The sequence below is a fragment of the Perognathus longimembris genome, chromosome 7 (assembly GCF_023159225.1).
Source record: "Perognathus longimembris pacificus isolate PPM17 chromosome 7, ASM2315922v1, whole genome shotgun sequence".
NCBI classification, from domain to species: Eukaryota; Metazoa; Chordata; class Mammalia; order Rodentia; family Heteromyidae; genus Perognathus; species Perognathus longimembris.
The window spans coordinates 17,970,375-17,998,063 of record NC_063167.1 but is presented as its reverse complement, the minus strand read 5'-3'; the positions used below and the strand labels follow the sequence as shown (position 1 = coordinate 17,998,063).

At 37.5% G+C, this 27,689-nt stretch overlaps 1 protein-coding gene across 25 annotated transcripts in view; it reads right to left on the bottom strand.

Moving 5' to 3' along the window:
- The window catches only part of Epb41 (erythrocyte membrane protein band 4.1), a 160,911-nt gene that overhangs the window by 63,362 nt on the left and 69,860 nt on the right, over positions 1 to 27,689 (bottom strand). For 24 of the 25 annotated variants that reach the window (XM_048350677.1, XM_048350688.1, XM_048350669.1 and 21 more), the window contains 6 exons: positions 26,211 to 26,685; positions 21,646 to 21,855; positions 16,436 to 16,540; positions 12,780 to 12,822; positions 11,873 to 11,948; positions 8,544 to 8,762 (listed from right to left, as the gene is read on the bottom strand). In XM_048350677.1, coding sequence (XP_048206634.1) covers positions 8,544 to 8,762; positions 11,873 to 11,948; positions 12,780 to 12,822; positions 16,436 to 16,540; positions 21,646 to 21,855; positions 26,211 to 26,678 — 1,121 coding nt within the window. In that variant the 5' untranslated portion in view covers positions 26,679 to 26,685. The remainder of the gene's footprint in view (positions 1 to 8,543; positions 8,763 to 11,872; positions 11,949 to 12,779; positions 12,823 to 16,435; positions 16,541 to 21,645; positions 21,856 to 26,210; positions 26,686 to 27,689) is intronic. The other variant, XM_048350691.1, reaches the window with a different exon arrangement.

The window sequence follows — 27,689 nt, the reverse complement described above, 5'->3', positions numbered from 1 at the left end:
CTGGAATTATGAAATGGGAATCTTCTTACTACCTGTGCCTTACAAAATGAGATCTTGAGGGCTGGGGATATAGCCTAGTGGCAAGAGTGCCTGCCTCGGATACACGAGGCCCTAGGTTCGATTCCCCAGCACCACATATACAGAAAACGGCCAGAAGCAGCGCTGTGGCTCAAGTGGCAGAGTGCTAGCCTTGAGCGGGAAGAAGCCAGGGACAGTGCTCAGGCCCTGAGTCCAAGGCCCACGATTGGCAAAAACAAACAAACAAACAAACAAACAAAAAAAAATGAGATCTTGAGAAAACAAAAAGTTGCCAAGAAGCAATCAGAAATTTTTAAAAATCCTACTGCAAACAATTTCCCTTTTTTCCATTATAAGCTATTCCATCCATCAAACAGTTCTGTACCCCCTCTCTTCAGCCTTTCTCTGCTCCACATCTGAACTCCTCCCACTAATTTTCTTGCCAAAGAGATGACCAAATTAAATTCTCAGAGGGCATGGTGCAATTTACAATATCCTCTTAGATGCTTTTTTTCTCTCTATACCCCTGAATTGAGTTATTATGGAAATTAAACCAGAGGGCAGCTGACATTACTTAACTGAGACTCTAAATGGGGGCAGGTTTGATGAAAAGAAAATTTCTGGTAACAGATGGTATCCTGCCCACTAATCTAAACAAAATAAATTGGCTAATAGAAGCACACGGATAATAGCACTGCTTTCTGTTATTAAGATGTCTTTATTACCAGGCAAATAATGAATTCGATTTGTTTGAAAACAGTCTCTGTATAAATATTCACTACAAAGGTCCTTCCTTCTTTAGAAGTTTCTTTTCTTTTGAAAAATGCTTATGAGCTACTATACTGAGCTTTCAAGACAAAAATATCACTCTTAATAATGCATAATTCAGACCAATTATTTATAATGTCATAGTAAAAACAATGCAGTCACCTCCCTAAGGGAAAAATGGAAGTGCTAGTCTCCCATAAGACTGCCTAAGTTATAGAAAGCAGCAGGGGTCTCATCATTTAACAAGGAAAAGTCTTCCCAACCCATCTGTCTTCACCCTCATTAAAAGAACAAAAGAAGCCTTGGAACAGCAAGTGAAGGAAGAAAACAGAAGGGGAAAAAAAACACAACTCTAAAGAGAGGTTGCAGATTTGTAAACAAATAAATAAAACTCAGCCTACCTGAGCAAACTTTTCACAGCATTAAAGCATCATACCTGAATTTATTTTTGGTCAAGGAAATTTACTTTTGCACAAAAGGGTGCAATACTGTTATGCCACCCAGAGCTAACCATGCACACTGGACGGGGAAGTTTACTAGTTTTAATTTTTTTTCTATTGTTATGATAGAGGTAATATACAGAGGGGTTACAGTTACAAAAGTCAGGTAATGATTAGGAAGTGGCACTGTGGTTCAAGTGGTAGAGTGCTAGCCTTGAGCTGAAGAGTTTAGGGACAGCTAGATCCCAGACCCAGAGTTCAAGCTCCACTACTGACCAAAAAAAAAAAAAAAGTCAGATAATGAGTACATTTCTTTTTGAACAATGTTACCCCTTTCACTCATTCTCTCCCAGTTTTTCCCTCCTGTTCCCACAAGTTATATAGTCCATTTTCAGTATAGTGTCTAGTGAGTACCACTGCTTCATTTGTTGACCCTTTATCCCTTCACTCTGTGCCCCTGTCCCTCCCAAAGCAGAATTTATTTTTTAAAGACAAAAGATGAAGGGGGGCAGTGGATGGGAAAATTAACCTATATGAAAATCGATATACAGCTATTCAAGTCATTCAAAAATCTGAGGAAAATTTTTGTAGTTAAGGCTACTTCCAGTTATTTTATCTTAATTTTTATTGTTACGTGTGTGTATTTATATGTGTGTGTGTGTGTGTGTGTGTGTGTGTATGTGTGTGTGAGCGCCAGTCCTGGGACTCAGAATATGTGTGCTGTCCCTTAGGTTTTGTGCTCAAGGCTAGCATTCTACAACTTGACCCACAGTTTCACTTCTGGTGTTTTGGAGATCAGTTGGAGGGTAAAAGTCTCAGACTTTCCTGCTTAGGCTGGTTTTAAATAGTGTTCCTCAGGAACACTGAATAGCTAGGAATACAGGTGTATTATTCATTTGTTATTTACTTATATCACTATGGACTCACAAGTGGTGGTGTTTTCTTATTGCAGTGTCAGGGATGGACCTAGCACCACGCATATGCTGGAAAAGCACTTTACCACTGAGCTATATCCCAGGTAGATTCTTATTTTATTCAAAGCGATATAATGGATTGTTTTTCTTGCTTATTTTCTTGCTTAAACTGTCCCAAATTTGATTACAAGAGGCTTCTGCAAGCTCGATTCTCTGTCCTTCTAAACATTTCTCATCATTTATGGAGTGTCTTCTTCTAGCACAATGTGAAGTATATAGGTATGTACTTATGAACCTGTTTACATCTGCATTTCTATATCCATCTATCTATCTATACATGGGAAATCAGTAGTTCACATTGAAATCTCAAGTTTTAATACAATGTCACAGTATTCATTTTAGTTTTTTTCCTTTTCATAATTTTCATATTGTTTACCAACTCTTATGTTGATTATTTTGACTAATTTGATCAATTGTCTCTTCCTCCAAATCCTATATATAGCCAGGCACCAGTGGCTCCTACCTGTAATCCTAGCTACTCAGGAGGCTGAGATCTGAAGATTTCAATTTGAAGACAGCCCAAGCAACAAAGCCCATGAGATTCTTAACTCCAATTAGCTACCCGCCCCCCCCCAAAAAAAAAGCTGGAAGTGGAGCTGTGGTTCAAGTGGTAGAATGCTAGCCTTGAGCACAAAAATTCAGGGAAAGTGCTGAGGCCCTGAGTTCAAGCCCCAGTACTAGCACAGAAAAAAATAAAATAAAATCTCATAGATAATTTCACTGCTCCACTGCCTTCCTCATCCTGTACAGGCTCCTCTGCTGGCTGCTCCCCACATATGCTTGCCTTCCTTCCTTCCGACACTGACTCAATATTAAACCACCTCCTACGAATCTTCATCACCCTGTTCATCCACATAGTTGCTGCACCCTACATAGGCCCTTCTTGTTCTGCATAGCCTGAAACTGACCAGCAAGTACCCACACTTGACCTTATCTATTTGAACTTTTAATTCCTCATACCAAGCTAGCTTTAAATTCACAAATATCTTCCTTATTCTGCCTATGCCTCAAAATCTTAAGCCAGACTTGTTCCCCTGCATGACTGATTTCCTTGCTCTGTCCCACCTAATGACCCAGAAAGATATTTCCAGTTATAAAAATCATGGGGGCTGGAAATGTGGCTTAGTGGTAGAGTGCTTGCCTAGTATGCACGAAGCCCAGGGTTTGATTCCTCAGCACCGCATACACAGAAAAAGCCAGAAGTGGCACTGTGGCTCAAGTGGCAGAGTGCTAGCCTTGAGCAAAAAGAAGCCAAGGACAGTGCTCAGGCCCTGAGTCCAAGCCCCAGGACTGGCAAAAAAAAAAAATCATATACATTTGTCACATAAATTTGGAAAATATTATTAAAAGCACACACAAAAAAATCAGGAAAATCTCCTATAACCTTACTAGCCAGAGATGTGTGTGCATGTAATTATAACACATATGTTGTTAATATCATACATGTTTAAATTATATTTCATCTTAAAATATAAAGATGAAAATTTTTATTAAAATTTCTAAGACTTTTCAAAAATCTTAACAATATAATTGCACAAAGATGAAATAGCTCTAAGCCATTAAGAGTGCTGTTAAGAAAACAAAGGGGCATGATCTCCCTGATATATGACTGTTAACAAAGGGAGACGGAGAGACAGTAGAGACCAAGTCTGTGAACACTGTATATGTGCTTGATACATTGTATATTGCATATGGGTCTACCTGACCTAGACAAGGGATGGAAAAACAGGTTGTAAGATATCACAAGAAATGTACACACTGCCCTACTATGTAACTGCACCCTCTTTGCACAACACCTTGTAAAAAAATTTATGTTCAATTAATAATAAAAAAATAAATAAACAAATAAAAACAAACAAACAAACAAAAAGAAAAAAAAAAGAGTGCTGTTAAGCAGCCTTGAACAAAAAAGCCAAGCAAAAACATAGACCCTGAGTTCAGACCCCAGTACTTGCATGAAAAAAAACAAAAGCAGAGAGTTCTGCTAAGGCCAGGTATCTGTGGCTCACACCTGTGATCCTAACTATGCAGAAGAGTAAGATCTGAGGATCATGGGTCAAAGCCAGCATGGGAAGAAAAGTCTGTGAGACTTCATGAAAATAATCAGCTGAAAACTGTCTAGAAGTGTGGTTCAAATGGTAAAGTATCAGCCTAGCAAGCAAACGCAGCAAGTGTGAGATCCTGAATTAAAATCTTAGTACTCCTCAAAGCAAAAAAGGAAATAAGTACTATTGAGAATTTATTCGGAATCCTTTCATATTTTACTATTAGTAAATACTACAGATTACAAAAGTATTCAACTTGGGAGATCTGGAACTGGCTAACTCTTGCTCTTTTACAAAGAGTATTTGAGACAATTTTCCTGTATTTATTCCAAAGAAATGAAATCGGTAGAGATATTCTGTTAGTTTCAGTTTTATATGACAACACTGTTGCAACCCCTAATTAAGGATTGTGATTTCAAATAATTAAGTCAATGATAACCGATAAATTTGCATGCCTTCTTACTACCGATAAACAGAGGGCAATTAACTTTTAGGGATTGATTTGCTAGTATTAATATGAAGAGTTAATTATAGCTTCAAAATCCCTGTCTGGGCAAAGGGCCACTACTACATTTTTCACTTACATATTTGTCTTCTATTTGACTGGGGAGTACAACGGGCAGTGTTCATAGTAAAATAAATACATCTTAGCAGAAATTTCTTTGGAATGGTTAAAACCCTATAATGTTGAACATAAATTTTCCATTTGGGTTTCTGCTTGTAATGACTGCCCATCTTTCAAAAAAAAAGAGCAAGAAAATTGCATAATGACAGACCTCCAAATTTTCTACTCATGGAATACCAGATACTCAACAGAGCAGCAACTGGATCTTGGCAATTCTTCCACCAACTTAGGTTTAAATTCTGTTAAGTTCTCACAGTGGTTCTCCAAACCCAGACTTACATTCAGTGCTTACAAAATGGAGATAGAAATGAATATTACTATTCCGGCAAGTTATATAGTTCTCATAATAAACTAGTTGTTGTGTAAAGGATCACAAGTGGATTTCCTCACTTAACAGTCACAAAATTCATATTATCATCCTCATTTTTCAGGTCAGATAACTGAAAATTTAAGTGTAGCAAAAGTCACACAGCAAATAAGGAAGAGAACCCAAATTAAAAAAAAAAAAAAAAGCCTGACTCTAGAGCCTTGTGCCTTACTGCCTAATTCAGGGGTTCTCAAGCTCTTTTGACCTTAAGATTAGTTTATTTTCTCTTATTTTTTGAGGATTCCAAAGTACTCTTCATTATGTGAATAGCATCAGTATTCACGAAGAAAATTTAAAACTAAGGAAATTTAAAATATTGATTTATTAAATCACTAAATATAATAATAAATCCATTTTTGTACTATTAGTAACATCTGTATAAAAAAAAAGAGTTGAGAATTTGAAATAGTCTTCATTGGTAATATACAAAAACTTAACAATAGCAATTTCTTGCCAGGCACTGGTGGCTTACACCTGTAATCCTAGCTACTCAGAGATCTGAGGATCGTGGTTTGAAGCCAGCCCAGTTAGGAAAGTCCATGAGACTCTTACCTCCAATAAACTACAGTGGCTCAAGTGGTAGAGTGCTAGCCTTCAGCCAAAGAAGTTCAGGGACTGTGGCCAGGCCCTAAGTTCAAGCCCCAGGATTGGCACAAAAACAAAAAAATAGCAATTTTTTGAACTTTAGTAACAATGTGAACTCTGAAAACATATCAGTAATAAACCTTTTTATATTTGACAGGGGCTGGTGCTGAAGCTTGAACGCAGGGACTTATCATGCTTAGCTTTTTCACTCAAAACTAGAGCTTTGCCACTTGAACCACACCTCACTTCCTGTATTTCACTACTTGATTGGAGGTAAGAGTCTTTTGTTTTTTTTTTGTTTTTTTTTTTTTGGCCAGTCCTGGGCCTTGGACTCAGGGCCTGAGCACTGGTCCCTGGCTTCTTCCCGCTCAAGGCTAGCACTCCGCCACTTGAGCCACAGCGCCACTTCTGGCCGTTTTTCTGTATATGTGGTGCTGGGGAATCGAACCTAGGGCCTCGTGTATCCGAGGCAGGCACTCTTGCCACTAGGCTATATCCCCAGCCCAAGGAGGTAAGAGTCTTTTGATTGGAGATAAAAGAATTTTTCAGCCTCCTGAGTAGCCAGGATTACAGGGATAAGTCACCATCACCTGGCATATATATATATATATAATTTAGAAGTAAGATTAATTTAAAACATCACCAATCTCAGCAGAAATACCTTTATGTATTTGTAACCTATCTAGATCATGATGGCATATGGTAGTTTTCCAAAATTCTAATTTATTTTTAGAGAGACAGGCCCAAGCTGGCTCCCAAATCCTTAGCTCAAGTGATCCTCCTGCCTCAGATTCCCAAGTAACTGGAACTATAGGAATGCACCACACTGCCAAGATAAAACTTTAATTTTTACTTGAAGGCCTGAATTTTGTGACAAGCAACATATACTGTTAGTTGTTTGTTGTTGTTTTCCTTAAAGATCTGGCTTCTTTCCTTTTTTTTGGCTAGTCCTGGGGCTTGAACTTAGTGCCTGAGCACTGTCCCTAGCTTCTTTTTGCTCAAGGCTAGCACTGTATCGCTTGAGCCACAGCGCCACTTCTGGCTTTTTCTATATACATGATGCTGAGGAATCAAACCCAGGGCTTCATGTATACAAGGCAAGCACTCTACTACTAGGTCATAGTCCCAGCCCCCTCCTTTCATTTTTGTGAAAATGTATACAGGATAACCAAGTCTCAATAATCACAGTTCGTCTTTATTTTTATTTTTCAGAAGAGTGCTGAAAGGTGGCTAATTCAGTTCACAATCATAGAAGTACTTTCCTCAAGACAACTATTGTACTTCAGTATGAATCAGGAATGTGTTATGTGTAATTCTCACTAAATCACTGAACACTAAATTGAAATATGTTTAATACTTAATAAAATTAACACTTTCACTATTTCATTAAGATTACTCTTGAAATGGGGATAGAGCTCATAAATAAAGCACTTGTTTAGACATTAAGAAAAAACGATAAAACTCAGAGATTTTCCTCTTCTTCTTGCTTCTCTTCTTTTTGGAGGTAGTGAGGTTTGGACTCAGGGCCTCATGTTTGCTAGGCAGATACTTCACTACTTGAGCCATGACCCTAGCCCTTTTTGCTTAAGTTACTTTTTTGATAGGACATCAGGTTCTTACCTTGGCCAGCTTGAACTGCAATCCTCCTCTTTATAACTCCCTCTTTATACCTTTATACCTAAGCTGAGATGCCAAATATAGGTTCAGTGGAATCCTACTAACTTTTAGCCTGAGTTCGTCTTGAACAGTGGTGATCCTCCTGAATTATTTTCATCAAAATAACACGGTGGAAGCCAGGCACCACTGGCTCACACCTGTAATCTTGGCACTCAGGATGCTGAGATCTGAGGATCACGGTTCAAAGCCAGCCTGGGCAGGAAAGTCTGTGAGACTCTCATCACTAATTAACCACCAGAAAACCAGAAGTGGTGCTGTGGCTCAAGTGGTAGAGTGCTAACCTTGAGCTGAAGAGCTCAGGGACAGTACCCAGGCCCACAGTTCAAGCCCCACGACTGAAAAAAGCAAACAAACAAATAGGTAGTAGAGCCAGTAAATTTAATAAAGACTTTTAAAGTTGCTTTCAGGGATTTCCTAAGTCCTCTACCCATGTACATAGAACCCAAGTTTAAAACCCGCAAGCTCTTGAGGACAGCAATGTAAATTTAAAACCTGGAGGAAAGAAGAAAAGAAAGGCAGCTAGGCTCTGATGGCTCATGTCTATAATCCTAGCTACTCAGGCAGCTGAGCTCTGAAACTGCAGTTCAAAGCCATCCCAGGCAAGAAAGTCTATAATACTCTCACCTCCAGTTAACTAACAAAAAGCCAGAAGTGGAGCTATGGCTCAAGTGATAGAATGCTAGCTTTAAGGAAAAAGGCTAAGGAGACTGTACCTAGGCCCTTAGCTCAAGCCTCAGCATCGGCACACACACACAGGCAGGGCAACAGTAATGGCTACCTTTTGTTGAGCACCTACTAGGTGCCAACCCCTGTGCTAAGTGCTTGAGATATATTACTTCATTTAGTTCCCATCCTACAATATGATGCCCATTGCTCTAACGAGAAAACTGAGGTCCAAAGAGCTTAAGTGACTTCCTCAGTGTCAAACAGGAGAAGGAATGACTCATGCTAACTCTTTCTATTGTACCATGACTCCCCTCGAGTAGATACATCAAGGGCTTAAATTTACTGCCAAAACAGAACAAATCCTGGAGATATATTCACCTGTACGATTTGTGTAGTTCCATGACCTTCTCTTCAAGTTCCTTGGTCTGATTTGGAGCCAGTTTAAAATCACTAACATAATCCACACCATGAAGTTCTGCATCATAGTCTCCCAGCTCAGACTGGATGGTGTAAGAACCTAGTAATGCTAAGGTTGCAAAGGAACAGGGAAGACGTCCATCAACGATATCCTGCCGAAGCTGAAGACACAAGTAGTACCTATAGCCAAAAAAGAAAAGATGTTTACATGCCAACAACAACAAGATAGAGACAGAAAGAAAAGGAAGACGAGAGACAGGAAGAGAAAAAAAGAGATTAAATAAATATGAAAAAACACTAGGAGTTATTTAATCTAAGTAAGTGGGCATATAGCCATTCATTGTGGGATTTCTTCCTTTCTGCATACTTTAAATATTCAAAAAATACCATAATTTTGGAAAGCAGTTTAGAAAAAAAGAGGAAAGGTTGGAAAAGTCTGAAGAAGATAAAGAAATTAATACTTGGTTGTGTGCAAATATTGAAGACCACACATACATAACTAATTATCATTGTAAAGTGGGTGCCAGATTATAGATGAGGAGGCAGCCTCAGGGATTAAGCTTGTTTAATGCTTGTAAAAAAGGCTCTTTGGTGCAAAAGCAGGCCCCCTTCTCTATCATGCTGCCTTGCAAAGTGTACAACTATGCCAATCCTTTATAAACAAAAGATGACATTAGTGATCCATCTTTCCTCCAACATCAACACTGGTTCTTTTCCTCCAAGTGCTCAGGCACTTTGTAGGACTAATTCCACCTGTATGCTAACCTGTAGAGGTTTCAGATTGCATTTTATATATATATATATTTTTTTTATTATCAAACTGAATTACAGAGAGGTTACAGTTTCATACATTAGGCATTGGATACATTTCTTTTACTGTTTGTTACCTCGTCCCTCATTCCCCCCTCCCCCCTTCAGATTGCATTTAAAACACTCAGTCCAATCATGTTATTCAGTCTACACTATGTGGAAAATGAACTACACAACCTGTGGGCAGAGACAAAAGGGGAATACTGGGAAAAGCAAAGAAAGGGGTGGCATTGTCCAAAAAAGAAATGTACCCATTTCTTGACTTGTGAAATGGTAAATCCTCTGTACAATACCGTAATAACAACAGTAAAATTGTATTTTAAAATATTCAGTCCAATGAAACAACTGAATGCTCTATCATGTACTTCTATCAGTTGATGTTCATACCTCTGACCCTGATCTCCTTACCACAGTTCCTAACTGATCGAGTTAACCATCTGGGACTATTATGACAGACAGAAAAGTGATTACATTAACAATTGCTACTTTAATTAGAACAACATCTTTTTTTTACCATAATAGATTATTGAATAACATTCATTAACAATAGTTTTTACTATCAGTAATTAGTCACTGAATATATATACATTTATATATAAGCATACATATATACATATATATGTATAGCCAGATCAATACCAGAAGAATCTCAACCCCTTTAAGATGTAGGTAATTAGCAAAGCTTTTCAGAGCTAAGCTTTGTTTTATATAGAGTGAACCTGGATGAAGAAAGAAAAATTGCTAAGAGACAAATATTACCTGTGAAAATGAAATATTGATTTTTCTCAGAGATATTATATATCATCTTTAAGAATGCATTATGAATAACTGGACAACAATAATCTTTACAAAAGCTATAAACTTTTCATGGAGTTTGAGTCTGATTTTAAGTTTATTCCATTATTTGAAAAATATGGAAACTAAGGCCTAAAGAATATAATTACCTGAAATTTAATGGTTTATAGCAAAACCAGAATTCGAAAGTGATTTCTCAGCAATCAGAAATTCAATTTAGCAATTATTTGCCTAGCATCTATGTGGCATAAGAGTCTATGAATGGGGGCTGGGGATATAGCCTAGTGGCAAGAGTGCCTGCCTCGGATACACGAGGCCCTAGGTTCGATTCCCCAGCACCACATATACAGAAAAAAACGGCCAGAAGTGGCGCTGTGGCTCAAGTGGCAGAGTGCTAGCCTTGAGCTGGAAGAAGCCAGGGACGGTGCTCAGGCCCTGAGTCCAAGACCCAGGACTGGCCAAAAAAAAAAAAAAAAAAGAAGCCAGGGACAGTGCTCAGGCCCCGAGTCCAAGGCCCAGGACTGGCCAAAAAAATAAATAAAAAAAAAAAAAAAAAAAAAAAAAAAAAAAAAGAGTCTATGAATGATGGTATAGATGTAAGAATGTACAGTAGTATTCCTTATAATCTATTGCCTTTTCCATGTTTTTGTTAGCCTTTTTTTTTAATTCAAGAAAAGTTATTTTCTTAAGAGAAATCAGCTGGTTGTTTTAAGGAATACAAGATTTATTTTATAAATAAGTAGACTTGAAAGAAGTTTAAGTTCATTAGGAACATGTACCTCATCATCTAACTTAAAAGGGAGGTAGAAAGAAATAATAATCCTGAGACTGTAGCATTTTTGATCACTATAAGAAGAGGAATACGGGGCTTGGAATGTGGCCTAGTGTTAGAGTGTATGCGTAGCATAAATGAAGCCCTGGGTTCCATTCCCCGGTACCACATAAACAGAAAAGGCCGGAAGTGGTGCTGTGGCTCAAGTGGTAGAATGCTAGCCTTGAACAAAAGAAGCTCAGTGATAGTGCTCAGGCCCTGAGTTCAATCCCCAGGATTGGCAAAAAATATATAAATAAATAAAAATTAAATTAGAGGAATATGGCTGGCGGGGGGAGGGGTGAAAGCAAACGAACAACAGAGCTACTTGGACAGTTGCTTTTGGCATTTTGACATTTGTTTACTGACCTCTTGAGGGTGCTGTGGTTTAAAAGAGTTCCGTTCACAATTAGCAGAATATACACGATAAGCAAGACTAGTTCCCTTGCAAGTTTCTTCCAGGAAGGTCAAATATTTTAAGCTTTTAGGCTCACTTATCTATAAGCCTGTCTTGATGTGAACAGAAACTTTCTTTTTTTTTTTTTTTTTTTTTTGCCAGTCCTGGGCCTTGGACTCAGGGCCTGAGCACTGTCCCTGGCTTTTTTTTGCTCAAGGCTAGCACTCTGCCACTTGAGTCACAGCACCACTTCTGGCCATTTTCTGTATATGTGGTGCTGGGGAATCGAACCCAGGGCTTCATGTATACGAGGCAAGCGCTCTTGCCACTAGGCTATATCCCCAGCCTGAACAGAAACTTTCTATTTTAGGCTGATCACTTAATAGGTCATGACTTTTCTTTAATTCTGTATAGAGTATGTGATGATGAGAATTACTATTACATATTTAACTGTAACATTTAATATTGATTGTTTACCTTGTTATGTCTTCTGTTAACTGTGCTGGATCAGGTGGGTAAAATTTTACATTAAATGTGAAATTCCAAGGAACGCCTGTAAAATAAAATAAGGAATTCTATGTTTATGTTCACATTTCTGGTTGTTAAAAACAACCTTGAAATACTCAATTTTTATTTTCTGTGATTTTTGTTTGTTTGGTGCCAGTCCTAGGGCTTGAACTCAGGGCCAAGATGCTGTCCTTGAGCTTTTGTGCTCAAAACAAGCACTCTTCCACTTGAACTACAGCTCCACTTCCAGCTTTTTTTGGCAGTTAATTTGAGATAAAAGTCTCATCACTTTCCTGCCCACACTGGCTTTGAGCTGTGATCCTCAAATCTCAGCACACTGAGTAGCTAGGATTATAGGCATGAACCACCAGCACCCCTGTCTCTACCCCTTATCTAGCCCATTGGATTTGGAATTGCAAAACACAAATCTATATTTTTCATTCCAGAGCACCAATCTGGGTAAGATATGCAGGAGTAAGATATGCTAGTGGGTTTGGAGCTAGGAATGAAGTCATAATGTCAGCAAACCCCACCTAGTAAGCTACCGCAGTATCTGAGAAAAGATTCACCTATCATTTTCCTTTTCTCATCTTTGTTCTTCTCCACTTTTGTTACTCTCCTGTACCTATCTTTCCCAGTTTTGACTAGTTGTAAAAGAAAAAAAAAAAGAAAGAAAAGCCATGATCTGACCTATATATCAATAATGTCCACCTCTACTGCATTTTTCTATTATGGAATCTCCTCCTTTCAAGGGAAGCTTTATCTCAGTTTCAAAGCAATCTACAATAGTCAGATTCTAAAGTGACTGACTCACAGCCAGAAGTGGCTGGAAATCCTCTGACCTACTAAAGGAAAAAAAAGGGCTATATCCACTTACCTCGAACCTGCTTTTTTATTTCTTTGGCAGAATCCAGCCATGTCTGGAAAAAGAAGAAAAGGTATTCACACAGAGAGTACTGGAGGCAAGATCACTGACCACCTTGGAAAATGGCCTTCAGATCAACCTACATTCCCCTTCTTAGTCTGCATTAATTGTACAAAGCAGAGAAAACAGGAGCCAGAAGTTGGACATGAATCCAAGCTCTATTATGTTTTAGCTGAGTAACTTTAGGAATTTAATACCTCTGTTCTCCTCTATAAAATGAGATCTTAGTAATAGTATTCAACTCATAACTTTAATATTTGTAAATCTCTCAGAAAGTAGCAAATGTGAAATGAGCCTATGTTAGTTAAACTGGGTAAAAAAAAAACTAATAAAGATCTACAACCAGAATTAATTGGCATCATCCAGATATTATTTTCCCTTCCAACCCTAACCTTTGGTCTTGTTCAAGTTTTTTGTCAGCACAGCATTTGATACATGCTAGTGCCCAGTTAATGTTTACTGAATGAATGTTTTGTCCTCTGACTACTATTGCCCAGTTTAACCTTGCCCTTCAGTGTTCTCCTTCTTAGGGCTACATGCCATTTGGATTAGGGTTTCTCAACCTAAGGTGTCCCATGCAAAATAATGGCACTTGAAAAGCTATTAACAGGGGCTGGGAATATGGCCTAGTGGCAAGAGTGCTCGCCTCGTATACATGAAGCCCTGGGTTCAATTCCCCAGCACCACATATATAGAAAATGGCCAGAAGTGACGCTGTGGCTCAAGTGGCAGGGTGCTAGCCTTGAGCAAGAAGACGCCAGAGATAGTGCTCAGGCCCTGAGTCCAAGGCCCAGGACTGGCCAAAAAAAAAAAGAAAGAAAAGCTATTAACATCTTTCATAGATGCCTTTGAGAAATAAAGACAAAAAGTACTGAGTTATTATTGGGCACTGGTAGCTCACACTCATAATCCTAGCTACTCAGGAGGCTGAGGTAGAAGAATAAACTGGTAATCCTACTTTGGAAATTGTCTGATACTAGCTATTTAAGTTGAACATATTATACTTTCTCTAAAACCCAACAGCTCCACTCCAATGCCTACCCTGACAGAAATATATATATATATATATATATGGCAATATGTGCCAAAAGACATATACAGGAATGTTTTAGTATTCATAAAAGCCTAAAATATAAACAAGCCGAATGTGTGTCAATAGCAGAATGCACAAAGAATGACATAATCAAACAATGAACTATTAAACATCAGTGAGAATGAACTACTGCTACTTGTAACAGCATGGATAAATCTTGAAAATATGAGATTGAACAAAAGAAGCTAAACCTAAGAGAATACACGAGGTGGTCTCATTTACATAAAGTTTAAAAGCAGGCAAAATTAACTGATGGTAAAGAACTTGCTAAATGATGTGAAGAAGTAAACTTTGACAGGAAGGGGGAGGAACAGTGTCTACAAAGTGTCACAAAGGGAGGGGAAGGATTCTGGAGGGGTTCTGGTAATTTTTATTTTTATTTCTTACTTATTTATTTTTTTTGCCAGTCCTGGGGCTCGGACTCAGGGCATGAGCATTGTCCCTGGCTTCTTTTTGCTCAAGGTTAGCACACTGCCACTTGAGCCACAGCGCCACTTCTGACCATCTTCTATATATGTGGTGCTGAGGAATCAAACCTAGGGCTTCATGTATACGAGGCAAGCACTCTTGCCTCTAGGCCATATTCCCAGCCCCTAATATTGATTTTTTTAATCTTTAGGATGTTGACACAGATGTGTTTAATTTGTAAAAGTTCTTCAAGAGGTATAATTTACATACTTTCTCGTAGTATGTTGTACTAATGAACAGGGAGGGAATAAAGATAATATATGCAAACTGATTTCCCAACACAACGGTTTGTCAGCAACATAAAGCAAGACTTAATTTACAAAACAACAAATGTTAAGAGGAAAGTTCCTTTAGTAGAGAATTTTAAGCTATCCAATAAAGTAGTCATTCTAAATAATGCAGTTTCTACTTGGAATACTTTCCGTAGAGATTTCCTTTCAAGAATCCACTTTGCTAATCATAGCTTGTGAGTTAATACATTAATATTTGAAACAGAACTTAAGTTTGCCCATTAATGGAGGAATCATATTCTGTGCTGAAGGCATGGCTCAGTGGTAGAGCATCTGTCTCCTAAGCAAGAGGCCTTAAGTTCAAACCCTAGTACCATTAGAAAAACAACAAACAGAAACACATTCCTTTTTGAGTTTTAAAAGTTTCCAAGAAGCTAGATGCAAGTGGCTCATGTCTATAATCCTACCTACTAGGGAGGCTGAGATCTGAGTATCAAGATTCAAAGCCAGCCCAGGCAGAAAAGTCCATGAGACTCTTCTCTCCAACAAACTACTTGGAAAAGCCACAAGTGGTGCTGTTGCTCAAGTGGTAAAGCACTAGACTTGAACAAAAGCAGCTCTGAGTTCAAGCCTCAGGATCAGCACACACAAAAAAGTTTACAAGTAATACAGAGATGAAGATTAGCAACAGCTTGGCCTAAATTAGTATATGACAATAGGCATGAAAATAGGCACGTGAGTATGTAAGCATGTACAAGCCTTGGTTTGTTCAGGATTGGGGATGGGTGGATACACTGACATTAATCAGAGGCACATGAGTTCTGCTTAGGGAACTGCTGGCTGAGCCTCCTCAGTAGAACAGAGAGCAACTGTTTTTAGACCTTAGTAACCTTCCATTTCCTCAGTGCATGTGCAGTTTGGGTTTAGAAAGGGGAACTGCCAGCTGGCTTGCTAAAGATTTTATATGTGTATTCCTTTAATGTCTGAGAGTTTTATTCAGCAGCTTATGGGTTTAGCAACTGCAAAATAGTTTATTAAGAAACAGTTTCAAAACTAAATTTGCACTGTTCATTTTCCTTACCAAGCTCCTCTCAGTATAACAAGGGTAAAGTATTCAAAGAATCCTGATCATTTTTTTCTTTATGCAACATGAAGTGTAGGTAGAAACCTGTAACTCCCAAGTTCAAGGGGGACCTAATTTGTGATCTATCTGTGGCATTGCAGTACAGTGTTTTGTATCAGGAATGTGTATACTATTACCTACTTCAGTGTTCACAAGCTGAGTCATATGTAAATGTTCTAGATTTTGTTTTCATAGTTTTGCACTGTCTTTGAAGATTAACACATCTGCTAGATGACTGACTTGATCATGGCCTAATCTAGTATGTGTTACAGAAAGCTTGCTGTGACTATAAATATAAATCTTAAAGGGAAGGGAGATGTGATAATAACTGGCTAAAATTTAAAATGTGATTTTTTTTTAAAACCAGTCCTAAGGCTTGAACTCAGGGACTGGGCACTGTCCTTACACCTTAAGGTTTTGTACTTAAGACTAGCATTCTGCCACTTGAGCCACGTAGCTTTTTGATGGCTAACTGGAAATAAGAGTCTCACAGACTTTCCTGCCCAGGCTGGATTTGAACCATGACCCTCAGATTTCAGCCTTCTGAGTAGTTAGGAATACAGGCATGAGACACCAGCACTAAACTTTAAAAGTGTAAAAACAGACTAAGTGTACTATGTCTTGGAGATGCAAGTATAAAACAATTTTTTTTCTTTTTTGGTCAAATTCTTATAATTGCATGTAGTCTCCTTACCTTAGTGGTTGTATTATCCCAAATGGCCAAACCAAAGTAGTCTTCCTCCAAAAGATTGAGGTGCTCACATACTCGTTTAAGCAAATCTTGACCCTTAGCATGTTTCTGCAAAGATATACATATTTTAGTTGAGGTTTCCTCTCATTCTTATATTCCTCTCTCTCTCTCTCTCTCTCTCTCTCTCTCTCACACACACACACACACACACACTCATTCTTACATTCTTCTCTCATTCTTACATTCCTCTCTCTTTTACACACACAAACACAACAATTTTTAATTTTCACTTTTGGTAACTAACCAACTTTCACATAGCTACACAGTCCTAAGTAAAACAGTATGATTTATAAAATTCCTGTTCCTCAGTTTGTCAGCTTACATACAGCACAATTACAATACCTTGAAAACAGTAACAATGCAAAGAAAAAAAATCCTACCTTCCTTTTTTATTTGGTCGGTTGTGGAGCTTGAACTCAGAGCCTAGGCACTGTCGCTGAGCTCTTTTTGCTCAAGGCTAGTGCTCTACTACTTTGAGCCCAAGAGCAGCTACTTCTGGTTTTCTGGTGGTTAATTGGAGATAAGAGCTCATGGACTTTCCTGCCTGGGCTGGCTTTGAACTGTGATCTTCCCATTCCAGTCTCCTGAGTAGCTAGGATTACAAATGAGAGCCACCAACACTGAGTTTTTTTTATTTTTCGTTTTTGACCCAGAAGCTGGCTACATGATCCTTCTACCTCAGCCTTTCAAGTGTTGGAAAGTATGTGCCTCGCCACATCCATGAAAGTGCTACATTCTATTTTTTTTTATTAGTATACATTAGTTTTGCAAGGAGGAGATTTAATACTGACATTTCTATGCAAATGTGCAATGTATTCCACTCAATTTCCACTCCTCCATCACTCTCCTTTAACCCCTTCCCTGCTTCCTAATTCAGTTTCAATGTTCTATTTTCATATATACAATCATCTATTTCAACCATGTTTATCCTCTTTCATCATTGTTAACCCAACTCCTTCTCACTAATACCTACCCCTAAAACAGTTGGTTTCTCTTTCTTCTCTCCCCAACCCATTTATCAACAGCTTTCATTGAGGTTCTTTTTCTTTTCATTTTGCGCGCGCGCGTGTGTGTGTGTGTTAGCACTGGACTTGAACTCGGGGTCTGGCACTGTCCTTTGGTTTGTTTTTTTTTACTCAAGGCCAGCATTCTACCATTTGAGCCCACTTCTAGCTTTGTGGTAGTTAATTGGAGATAAGTCTCACAGACATTCCTGCCCACACTGGCTTTGGCTTCTTTTTTTTTTTTTTTTTTTTTTTGCCAGTCCTGGGCCTTGGACTCAGGGCCTGAGCACTGTCCCTGGCTTCTTCCCGCTCAAGGCTAGCACTCTGCCACTTGAGCCACAGCGCCGCTTCTGGCTGTTTTCTGTATATGTGGTGCTGGGGAATCGAACCTAGGGCCTCGTGTATCTGAGGCAGGCACTCTTGCCACTAGGCCATATCCCCAGCCCCACACTGGCTTTGGATTATCCTCAGATCTCTGCCTCATGAGAAGCTAGCTAGACTTTACAGGCATAAGCCACTGGCTCCCAGCTTTTTCATTGTTTTTTCTTTTTTTTTCTTATGTCAGTCATGGGGCTTGAACTCAGGGCCTGGGTGCTATCCCTGAGCTCTTTTGCTCAAAGCTAGTACTCTACCTCTTGAACCACAGTGCCACTTCCAGTTTTCTGGAGATAAGAGTCCCATGGATGGGCTGGGAATATGGCCTAGTGGCAAGAGTAATTGCCTCCTACACATGAAGCTCTCGGTTCCATTCCCCAGCACCACATATATGGAAAACGGCCAGAAGGGGTGCTGTGGCTCAGGTGGCAGAGTGCTAGCCTTGAGCGGGAAGAAGCCAGGGACAGTACTCAGGCCCTGAGTCCAAGCCCCAGGACTGGCCAAAAAAAAAAAGAGTCCCATGGACTTTCCTGCCAGGGTTGGCTTTGAACTGCAGTCTTCATATCTTAGCCTCCTGAGTAGCTAAGATTACAGGAGTGAGCCATCAGCATCCAGTACACTGAAGTTCTTTATGCTATTTTGTTTTCTTTCTTTCTTTCTTTCTTTCTTTCTTTCTTTCTTTCTTTCTTTCTTTCTTTCTCTCTCTCTCTCTCTCTCTCTCTCTCTTTCTTTCTTTCCTTCTTTCTTTTTTTTTGCCAGTCCTGGGCCTTGGACTCAGGGCCTGAGCACTGTTCCTAGCTTCTTTTTGCTCAAGGCTAGCACTGTGCCACTTGAGCCACAGCACCACTTCTGGCCTTTTCTATATATGTGGTGCTGGAGAATCGAACCCAGGGCTTCATGTATACGAGGCAAGCACTCTTGCCACTAGGCCATATTCCCAGCCCTCTTTATGCTGTTTTCATATGTAGTTGGACTGTATCTCAAAATTATTAATCCTCTTCCTTTTCCCTTTGTCCAATGGCTCACACCTGTAATCCTAGCTACTCAGGAGGCTGAGATCTAAAGATCACAATTCAAATCCAGCCCAGACAATGTCTGTGAGATTCTCATCTCCAATTAGCCACTAGAACATTGGAAGTGGCACTGTGGCTCAAAGTGGTGGAGCACTAGCCATGAGCAGAATAGCTCAAGGACAGCACCCAGGCCCTGAGTTCAAGCTCCACAACCAACAACAACAAAAATAAAAATGACAAATAATTTGTTTGGTGCCATACTTCCTGAAGCATGCTATGAGACACTATCATTCACTGTGATTAACTGACTTACTGAGTAACCTATCAACACTGACAGTTAATTGTGACTATTATTTTCACAACAAAGGAGAATGACTTATACCTCAACTTTCTACAATCTCTTTCAGAAAAATGTGTAAGAAGCTGGGCGCTGGTGGCTCACCCCTGTAACTCTAGCTACTCAGGAGGCTGAGATCTGAGGATAGCAGTTCAAGGCCAGCCTGGGCAAAAAAGTCCATGAGACTCTTATCTACAATTAACCACCAGAAAACCAAAAGTTGTGCGGTGGCTCAAAGTGGTAGAACACTAGCCTTGAGCAAAAGAACTCAGGGACAGTGCCAGGCTTTGAGTTCATGCCCCATGACTAACAAGAAAAAGAAAAATGTGTAAGGTAAAAACTAGGTAGGCCTATATACACTAGAGAGCTCTTTTAATAGTGGTACACATTATTTTCTTATTGCCCAGTCAATCAAACCATTGCTAAATTTGGGTGTTTATGGTCCCACTTATAGAGAAGAAATGTCCTAACTTAGAGATTAACTTAAGAGTTGAAAAGTCATGGCTCCTCTGTTTATTAACTGAAGAACTAAGGAGTTTCAATTAATGTTAGCTTTCTTATCTATAAAAAAAATTCAAGAAAATAAGCCAAAGAAACATGCTGATAATGCCTTCTAAGAAATACATGCAAAAATACTTCAAAATTATTTTTTTCTAGTTCTCGGGATTGAATCCAAGTCCTTGTATATGCTAGGCAATCACTCTACCACTGAGCTATAATCTTAGCCTTAGAAAATTTTTTAGTATGTATACATATAACATGTCTAAACTCTTAATGAGATTATTTTAAATGACTATTAATAATTGTTCACTCATTTCGGTTTTAACTCATACTACATCATTTTCTTCAAAGTTTTTAATTTTCTTATTTTTACTCTAAACAAAAGTAAGATAATTTGGGAAACTATAACTGAGGTCTCAAACTTTAACTTCAAAAGTTCCAAAACCCCCAAGTTCTACAAAAAAAGTTTTTCTAATCACTAAAGCTCATTAAAAAATAATTATCTTCATTTATCCACCTTAGTTTTTTTTAATAGATCTTCATATACTTTACATAAAAATAACATTCAATACTGTAGCTACTGGGTATGCTAAGAAATAGACATAATGTGTACTTACTGCCTCTAAATGTCAATCCATTCTGAATTCTGATCTATACCGGTTCCTAAGGGTTCCAGATATCAGGGCCTATATCTAGACCTTGGTCTGTCTGAATGAGAAAAATATCTATGGAGTAGCTTTCTCCCACTCTACAGTAGCTATTGGTAAGAAACAGAAAAGGCAGGTCCTAAGTCTTGTCTAGTCTCCAGGTATAGTAGCTATTTTCATGGTTCAATAGCACATTTTTCTTAATTTCCTTTCTGAAAACTTGAAGAGTAAAAACCTACCAATAAATTGCATGATATTTTTAGACTATTTGTGACTAGATACATTTGCATATTCACAAAATTCAATTCAGAAGCAATTGTTGCATACCTAAAACAGGATATATGAATTACGTGTTTTATTAACAAAGCTACCCACAATCACAATAATTTCTCATCTATCAAGCATATCATAACTGATGATTTATTGCTCTAGTTCAAACAAATAGTTAATAGATGTTTTACTTCAACTTCTACTGAAGGAACAAAAGAAACTGAATAACTGACATTTTTATTCAATCCTGATTCAATTATTTATTCTTTCATAAAATGTCAGAAGGGCTGAGGGACATGGTTCAAGTGCTGGAGTGCTTGCCTAGGAAGCTCAAGGTCCTGCGATTAATTTTCAGTATACCCAAATAAACAAACAAATAATTCAAGTTAGGATTACAGTAATTCCATAAGATGTTAAGAGATTTTTTTAAATGGCATTATTTGATTTACATTTTAATTAGTTTACGTTAATCATTGATTTACATTTTTTTAAATTTTATCTTATTTGTTTATGTGGTATTGAATTGAACCCAGGGCCTCATGCCCACAAGGCAAGCATTCTGCCACTAAGCCACATTCCCAGCCCTGATTTACATTTTTATATGTTCTCATGGGGCTAAAGATACACATTCATTAAATAAAAGATTAAGCTTTAGATCTGGAAGAGCAGAAATCTTATTGAAAGCAATTATTTTCACAAATATAATTATAGGACTATCCAGGCCTAATATAGAAACTGAAGTTATCTTGGGAAATTTAGTCATAAGAAAGGCATTCTACAAATAACAAATTTATCTTTTAAAAAATAACTTTATTTTTATTATAAAAATAATGTATTTAGTCAAAAGGATTTGGTAGATTTAAAAAAAAAAGAAGGAAATGAAGAGTCACTCGTTTTCCTCCCATACCCTCCTTTCCAAAGACAGTTTCTGTGGAGTAGGTCTTAAGCAAAGGCACTATTTCCCTAAATTCACATCAAACAATCTGTAGGGGTTCTGACTACTCACCTCCACAACACACTCATAAACAGTGTCATCCAACAAAGAAATTTTGCAGTGCATGTTTCTGTGCCTTCTGACTGATTTCTGGGAAGCTTTTAATTCTCTTTCTGCTTTCGTTTCACGATTTTCTTTTACTTCTGTTTTGGAACACTCTTCAATTTCTTCTCCTTCCTTAGTTTCAGAATCTAGTTCTTCTCTGTGTTCTTCCTGAGCTGGCTACACAACCATGATATCATCAGGTCAGTAATAACATTTTACAAAACGTTACATATACACTTTACCTACAATAATCTTACTACGAAAATACTAATTGAAGAAAAGAAACTACTAAAACAAATATGGGTGACATTGACACTAATTATTTTTCTTTTTTAATTTAATTTTATTGTTAAGGTAATGTACAGATTTTACTATTTTTAAAACTTTCTAAGTAGAATTCCATCAAATCAATAAATGAAGATCTCAGATAGACATCATCTATTGTTCTCATTATGGTATAGTCTCCCTATGACATTATATGATATTGTTAAAGCTTAGCAAGACTTCAATTCCTCTGTACCACACTCCTCAAATCTAGCAAGGCAGCTTTATTAACTACAAAATAAGCTGTAATTTGCCACATACTCTGAAGTATATAAATGGCTAAGAGCATTAAGCAAAAATGCTACAATAAAAAGTCTAACTACTAGTGAACTCCTTTTTACCAGGAATCAATCATGATATATGCAAAGAAGGAAGAGAAAAAATGTAATCTGGGTTTCTTAGGATAATCATGAATTCATCCCAAAGTAGTACAAGACAGCAGGACATTTGGGGCAATTATTTTCTTATTTTCAACACAGTAAAGCTGCTGAAAGATTTCTAACTAAATCTTTCCTTTCAAATAATATATGTTTTTTTTGTTTTATTTTTATTTTTATTTATTTATTTTGCCAGTCCTGGGCCTTGGACTCAGGGCCTGAGCACTGCCCCTGGCTTCTTTTTGCTCAAGGCTAGCACTCTGCCACTTGAGCCACAGTGCCACTTCTGGCCATTTTCTATACATGTGGTGCTGGGGAATCAAACCCAGGGCTTCATGTATACGAGGTAAGCATTCTTGCCACTAGGCATATTTCCAGCCCCTAATACATGGTTAACATGTAGGAAAAAGGATTTAATTGTTTGGCTTCCGCCTTAGATGCTGACTCCTATCAATCCTTCATGATCATCTCATTCAACTTCAGGCCTCCATTAGCTATCCTACCTGAACTGTTATTCTTGATGCTTCATAACACTTATTACAATAAATCATTACTTTGTATTTACTATTTGTCTCCTCTTTTAGAATATGAAGTCCACAGTTTAGGGACCATATATGTTTTATGATAATAATGGCAAACATTTATATGGCAATTAGAATAGGCTAGTTACTGTTTTATAACAACATTAGTTATGGGGCTGGGAATATGGACCCTGGGTTCGATTCCTCAGCACCACATAGATAGAAAAAGCCAGAAGTGGCGCTGTGGCTCAAGTGGTAGAGTGCTAGCCTTGAGCAAAAAGAAGCCAGGAATAGTGTTCAGGCCCTAAATTCAAGCCCCAGGACTGGCAAAAAAAAAAAAAAGTTATATGAATTTAATCTGTATAACAACTATAGAGAGGAAATACTATTATTATTTGCATTTGACAGATAAGAAACAGACCACAGAAATTAAAGAAAGTTTCCTAGGATCATACAACTTCTAAGTCACACATAAATCTGGCTCCAGAATCCAAGATCTTGTGTGTGTGCGTGTGCACATATGCACACTTATTCATATACACCAATCCTAGGGCTTGAAATCAGGGCCTAGGCCCTGTCCCTGAGCTTCTGTGCTCCAGGATAGTGCTCTACCACTTGGGTCATAGCTCCATTTCTGGCTTTTTGATGCTTCATTGGAGATAAGAGTAGATAAGAGTGCCTCATGGATTTTCCTGTCTGGGCTGGCTTAAATGACCCTCAAATCTCAGCCTCCTGAGTAGCTAGGATTATAGACATGAGCTACCAGTGCCAGGCTTTCCAAGATCTTAAACCTCTTCAATATATTGTGGTTTTTCATTTCTCAAGGAATATCTACCCTAGAGCTTGACGTGGCAGGTTTTCAGCAAGTCTTTGTTGAATCAATGAATGAATGAATATTAAAAATGGACATATTTTCCCCAAAAAAATCCAATCTGCCTTGAAAGAAGACTGGTATAGTTCTGTAATACAAACTCCCTTTTTAAAACTTCTAGTCATTTATAGGTGATGGAGCATGCCTGTAATCCCAGTACTCTGGAAGCTGAGGCAGGAGGATCTCTAGTTCTACTCTGAACTATGTAGTGAGACCTTATCTCTAAAAATAACCAATAAACAAACATACAAAAATCCTAGCATTTGCCTAACATGTGTGAGGTCCTGGGTTCAATCCCTGGCACTCAACAGAAAAGGACTACTGAAATGAAATTGTTTCATAAATTCAGAAATAGGGTTAAGCAAATAAACCTTAATTCATAATGTTCTGATCCACTAGTTTTTTTTTTAATTTCAAAAGGTCTAAAATAATTTATTTCTTTAAACAATATACATTTGAGATTTCATCAACAATATAAATATTTCTTTTTAATGCATAACTACCTGTATATAATTTATTTCAATTCTGAATGTCTTGACAAGATTTTAGTTAAATCTAAAATTAATTTTGTCAAACATTTATTTCCTGCATTTAAGTACAAATCTATGATATTTAGACAAAATAAACAAGTTCTAGTTCAAATGCTAACAAGATATATGTTGCTTCCTACATAAAGCAGAAGGGAAACACAATTTAAAATTTTTTTCAAGTACTAGACTGAAAGATAATGTACTTTTTTAACTCTTTGGGTTTTCCAAAAATCAAATTAAATCAAATGAGTGCTATTAAGACGATTTAGGGTTTTTTATTCTAAATCTTAAAGTGTTTATTTTATAAATGCTTATGGGACAATGTCTAAAAATATCTATTTTTGTCTTAATGTTAGTGTTTATTTACTGCGTAATAGTAGGTAACATGTATTGGGTGTTCACTATAGTTCAAGCTTCCATATTTCTTTCATGCCTCACTTTAGTGAGGAATAAAATGAAGTGGCTATTACTATCTGCATGGTACAAAGAAGAAATGATAAAGTGAAAAGTGTCACTTTTCTTATTCCATAATTGGCATTCATAATTTTTATTAACACAGGGAATCTCATTTTCAACTTTCACTAACAATTGCATAATTACTACTTTATTCTAATTGTACCTTTAGTGCTCTGAATATATATTTCTAGAAATACAGGTAATATTTTTAGAAAATGTTTATAAAATGATATAGCCCAAACCTTATATCTATAATAGAAACATATAGGAAACTTACACTTTTGATAACATAGAAAATGTTCACACATTTCAGAAATAAGACTTTGAAAATAACTATTTGTAAAGTAGTAAAGCAGAAAAACAATGAGATTCCTAAAAAACAGTTTGAGTACAGTATGACTATTTCCCATGTTTTTTTTGTTTCTGTTTTTTTTGTGGGTTGTTGGGGTTTTTTGCCAGTCCTGTGGCTTGAGACTCAGGGCCTGAGCATTGTCCCTGGCTTCTTTTTGCTCAAGGCTAACACTCTACCTCCTGAGCCACAGTGCCACTTCCAGCTTTTTCTGTATATGTGATGCTATGGAATCGAACCCAGGGCTTTATGCAAGCTAGGCAAGCACTCTACCGCTAAGCCACATTCCCTGCCCTCCCCATGTTTTTTGAACAAAAGAGTAACACCTGTTCATTTCAATTACACTGTGACAAAGTTAAAGCCCTCTACTAAAAAGGATCACATGAGTGATAGAAAGAACTAGACTTTCGCATGGACTTTCTTATGATCTCAAACTCATTAGAGATGATCAAAATAAAGTAGGCCTTAGCTGATGCCTATCCCATTCCTAATTCTACCAAAATGACTGCTAAACCACCTCACTTCATTTTTGGTCTCTCATTAAAAATCTTGAGTTTGTTCCATGATTATTGCAAAGGAATATATGAACTGAATACTCTAATTTGATACTTTCTAAGTTTTTCTTTTGACTATAGAGTATATCTTCTTTTTTATGAGTGTTTAGAAATTTTTATTTTGACATATTACAATTTTTAAAAATACAAATTTTATTTATAGCAATGCATGCTCTTTTAAGTTTATTAAATATTCTAGTTTTACATATTGGTTCATAAGACAATTATATATGTCTCCAAAAATAATATTGCTTTTCTTTACAACAGTAAACTTCAATATCCAGCTCTATATGTAAAATCTCTGCAAACAACACAATAATGAAAAGTTATTTCAACTTCTTGTGGAGTATATCTTCTTTAAAAATCAAATTTCCACTGACTATATTAATTTCTTTAGAAAACAAAAACCCCAAAGTTTCTTGTTACTTATTACTATAAATGCCTGAATCAACTGGCTAATAAGTAATAAAGCAAATGACTTTCAATAAAAAACAGAGTATACAGCCTGCCTTCATGTACCCACCCCTCCCACCTAATCACACATCCTTACCTGTGTTTCTGCACTGCTTAATGAATGAAGATCCAAAGATGGGTCTGTTTTGAGTTCAGGTTCAGGAGCTGCAATTGGGGCCTTTAAAATGATATCTTCATCAAGACTGGCTCCAAATTCTATCTCTTTCTGACCAGCTTCTCCTTTTTCTTTTTCTGCCTCTGCCTCTTTGGCTTCTTCCTCAGAGACTTGAGATTTGGGTCTTTTGAGAAATGAGGAGAGCAGTCGTGACAGGCCCCTGCCTTCTGATGTCCGTTCCTTGTTCCTGGTCAAGTCTTCATGTGTGGGAGTGTCTCCATTGGATGCTTTCAGCTTCTGCTCACACTGATTATCTGCCTCAGCTGCTTGGGAAGCCTCTTCCAGTTGAGTTTCTTGTTGGTGTGAGTTTGTGGCTCCCTCACCCTCTTCCTTCTGTTGCTGAGGCTGAGAATTTTCAGCCTCAACAACTAAACCCTTCTCTGTTGTCATGATGTTGCTATTAAAAGAAGATAGAGAAGGGGAACTCTTAGAAGCAAAACACTGTTGTAGATCAAACTCCCAAGCCCCAAAAGATGAGTATACTTATGTGTTAATATAAGTTGATGCATTAATATATTTATATATTTAATCACTAACAAACTGAATTCCAATCCATGAAACCTTCAATTAAAACAAAAGTACTTTACCTATACATTCTGAATAAATTATTTATACCCAAGTCATTAAAGATTATGCACATAGGGATTAGCGCAAGTTAATACATACTAAGGACATTCAATGAAATATACCATAATTGAACTCAGTACTCAGAATTGTATATATGAAATTAAGTCTTATCTTCCCCCAAATAGAATAATAATTTTTGCATCTTGTCCTTTGAGAGTTTCAATATGAGCTTCAGAATTTGTAGGAAATGTTTACTGCAAAATTCTCCACACTGTAAGAGATGATTAAATTAGAAAGTTCCCCCAAGTATTTTTTTTGTAATGCTATGCTGGGGATTTGAACCAAGGGCCTTTTGCTGTTAGACAAATGCTCTACCACTCAGTTATATCCCCAGCTCTAAGTTCCCCAAGTCTTCATTGGTCTTTTATTTCTTAGAACTTCTCTATTAAGAACAGCAAATGCAGAATTCCGGTCATATGTTATCAGAATTAACAATGACAAGTATATAATTAAAATTCTTTCCTTTCATGTCATAATAACAAAGTATAGCCCCTTTCAGAAGTATCACATTTCAAGCTCTTTGAGACTACTCTTCTGATAAATATGATTTTGAAAGCTGAGTATTTTTGAGAGTAGGAAATGAATGCATCACATTTTTTTTGTTTTTTTTTTTGTTTGTTTGTTTGTTTTTTGGCCAGTCCTGGGGCTTGGACTCAGGGCTGCACACTGTCCCTGGCTTCTTTTTGCTCAAGGCTAGCACTCTGCCTCTTGAACCACAGCGCCACTTCTGGCCATTTTCTGTATATGTGGAGCTGGGGAATTGAACCCAGGGCC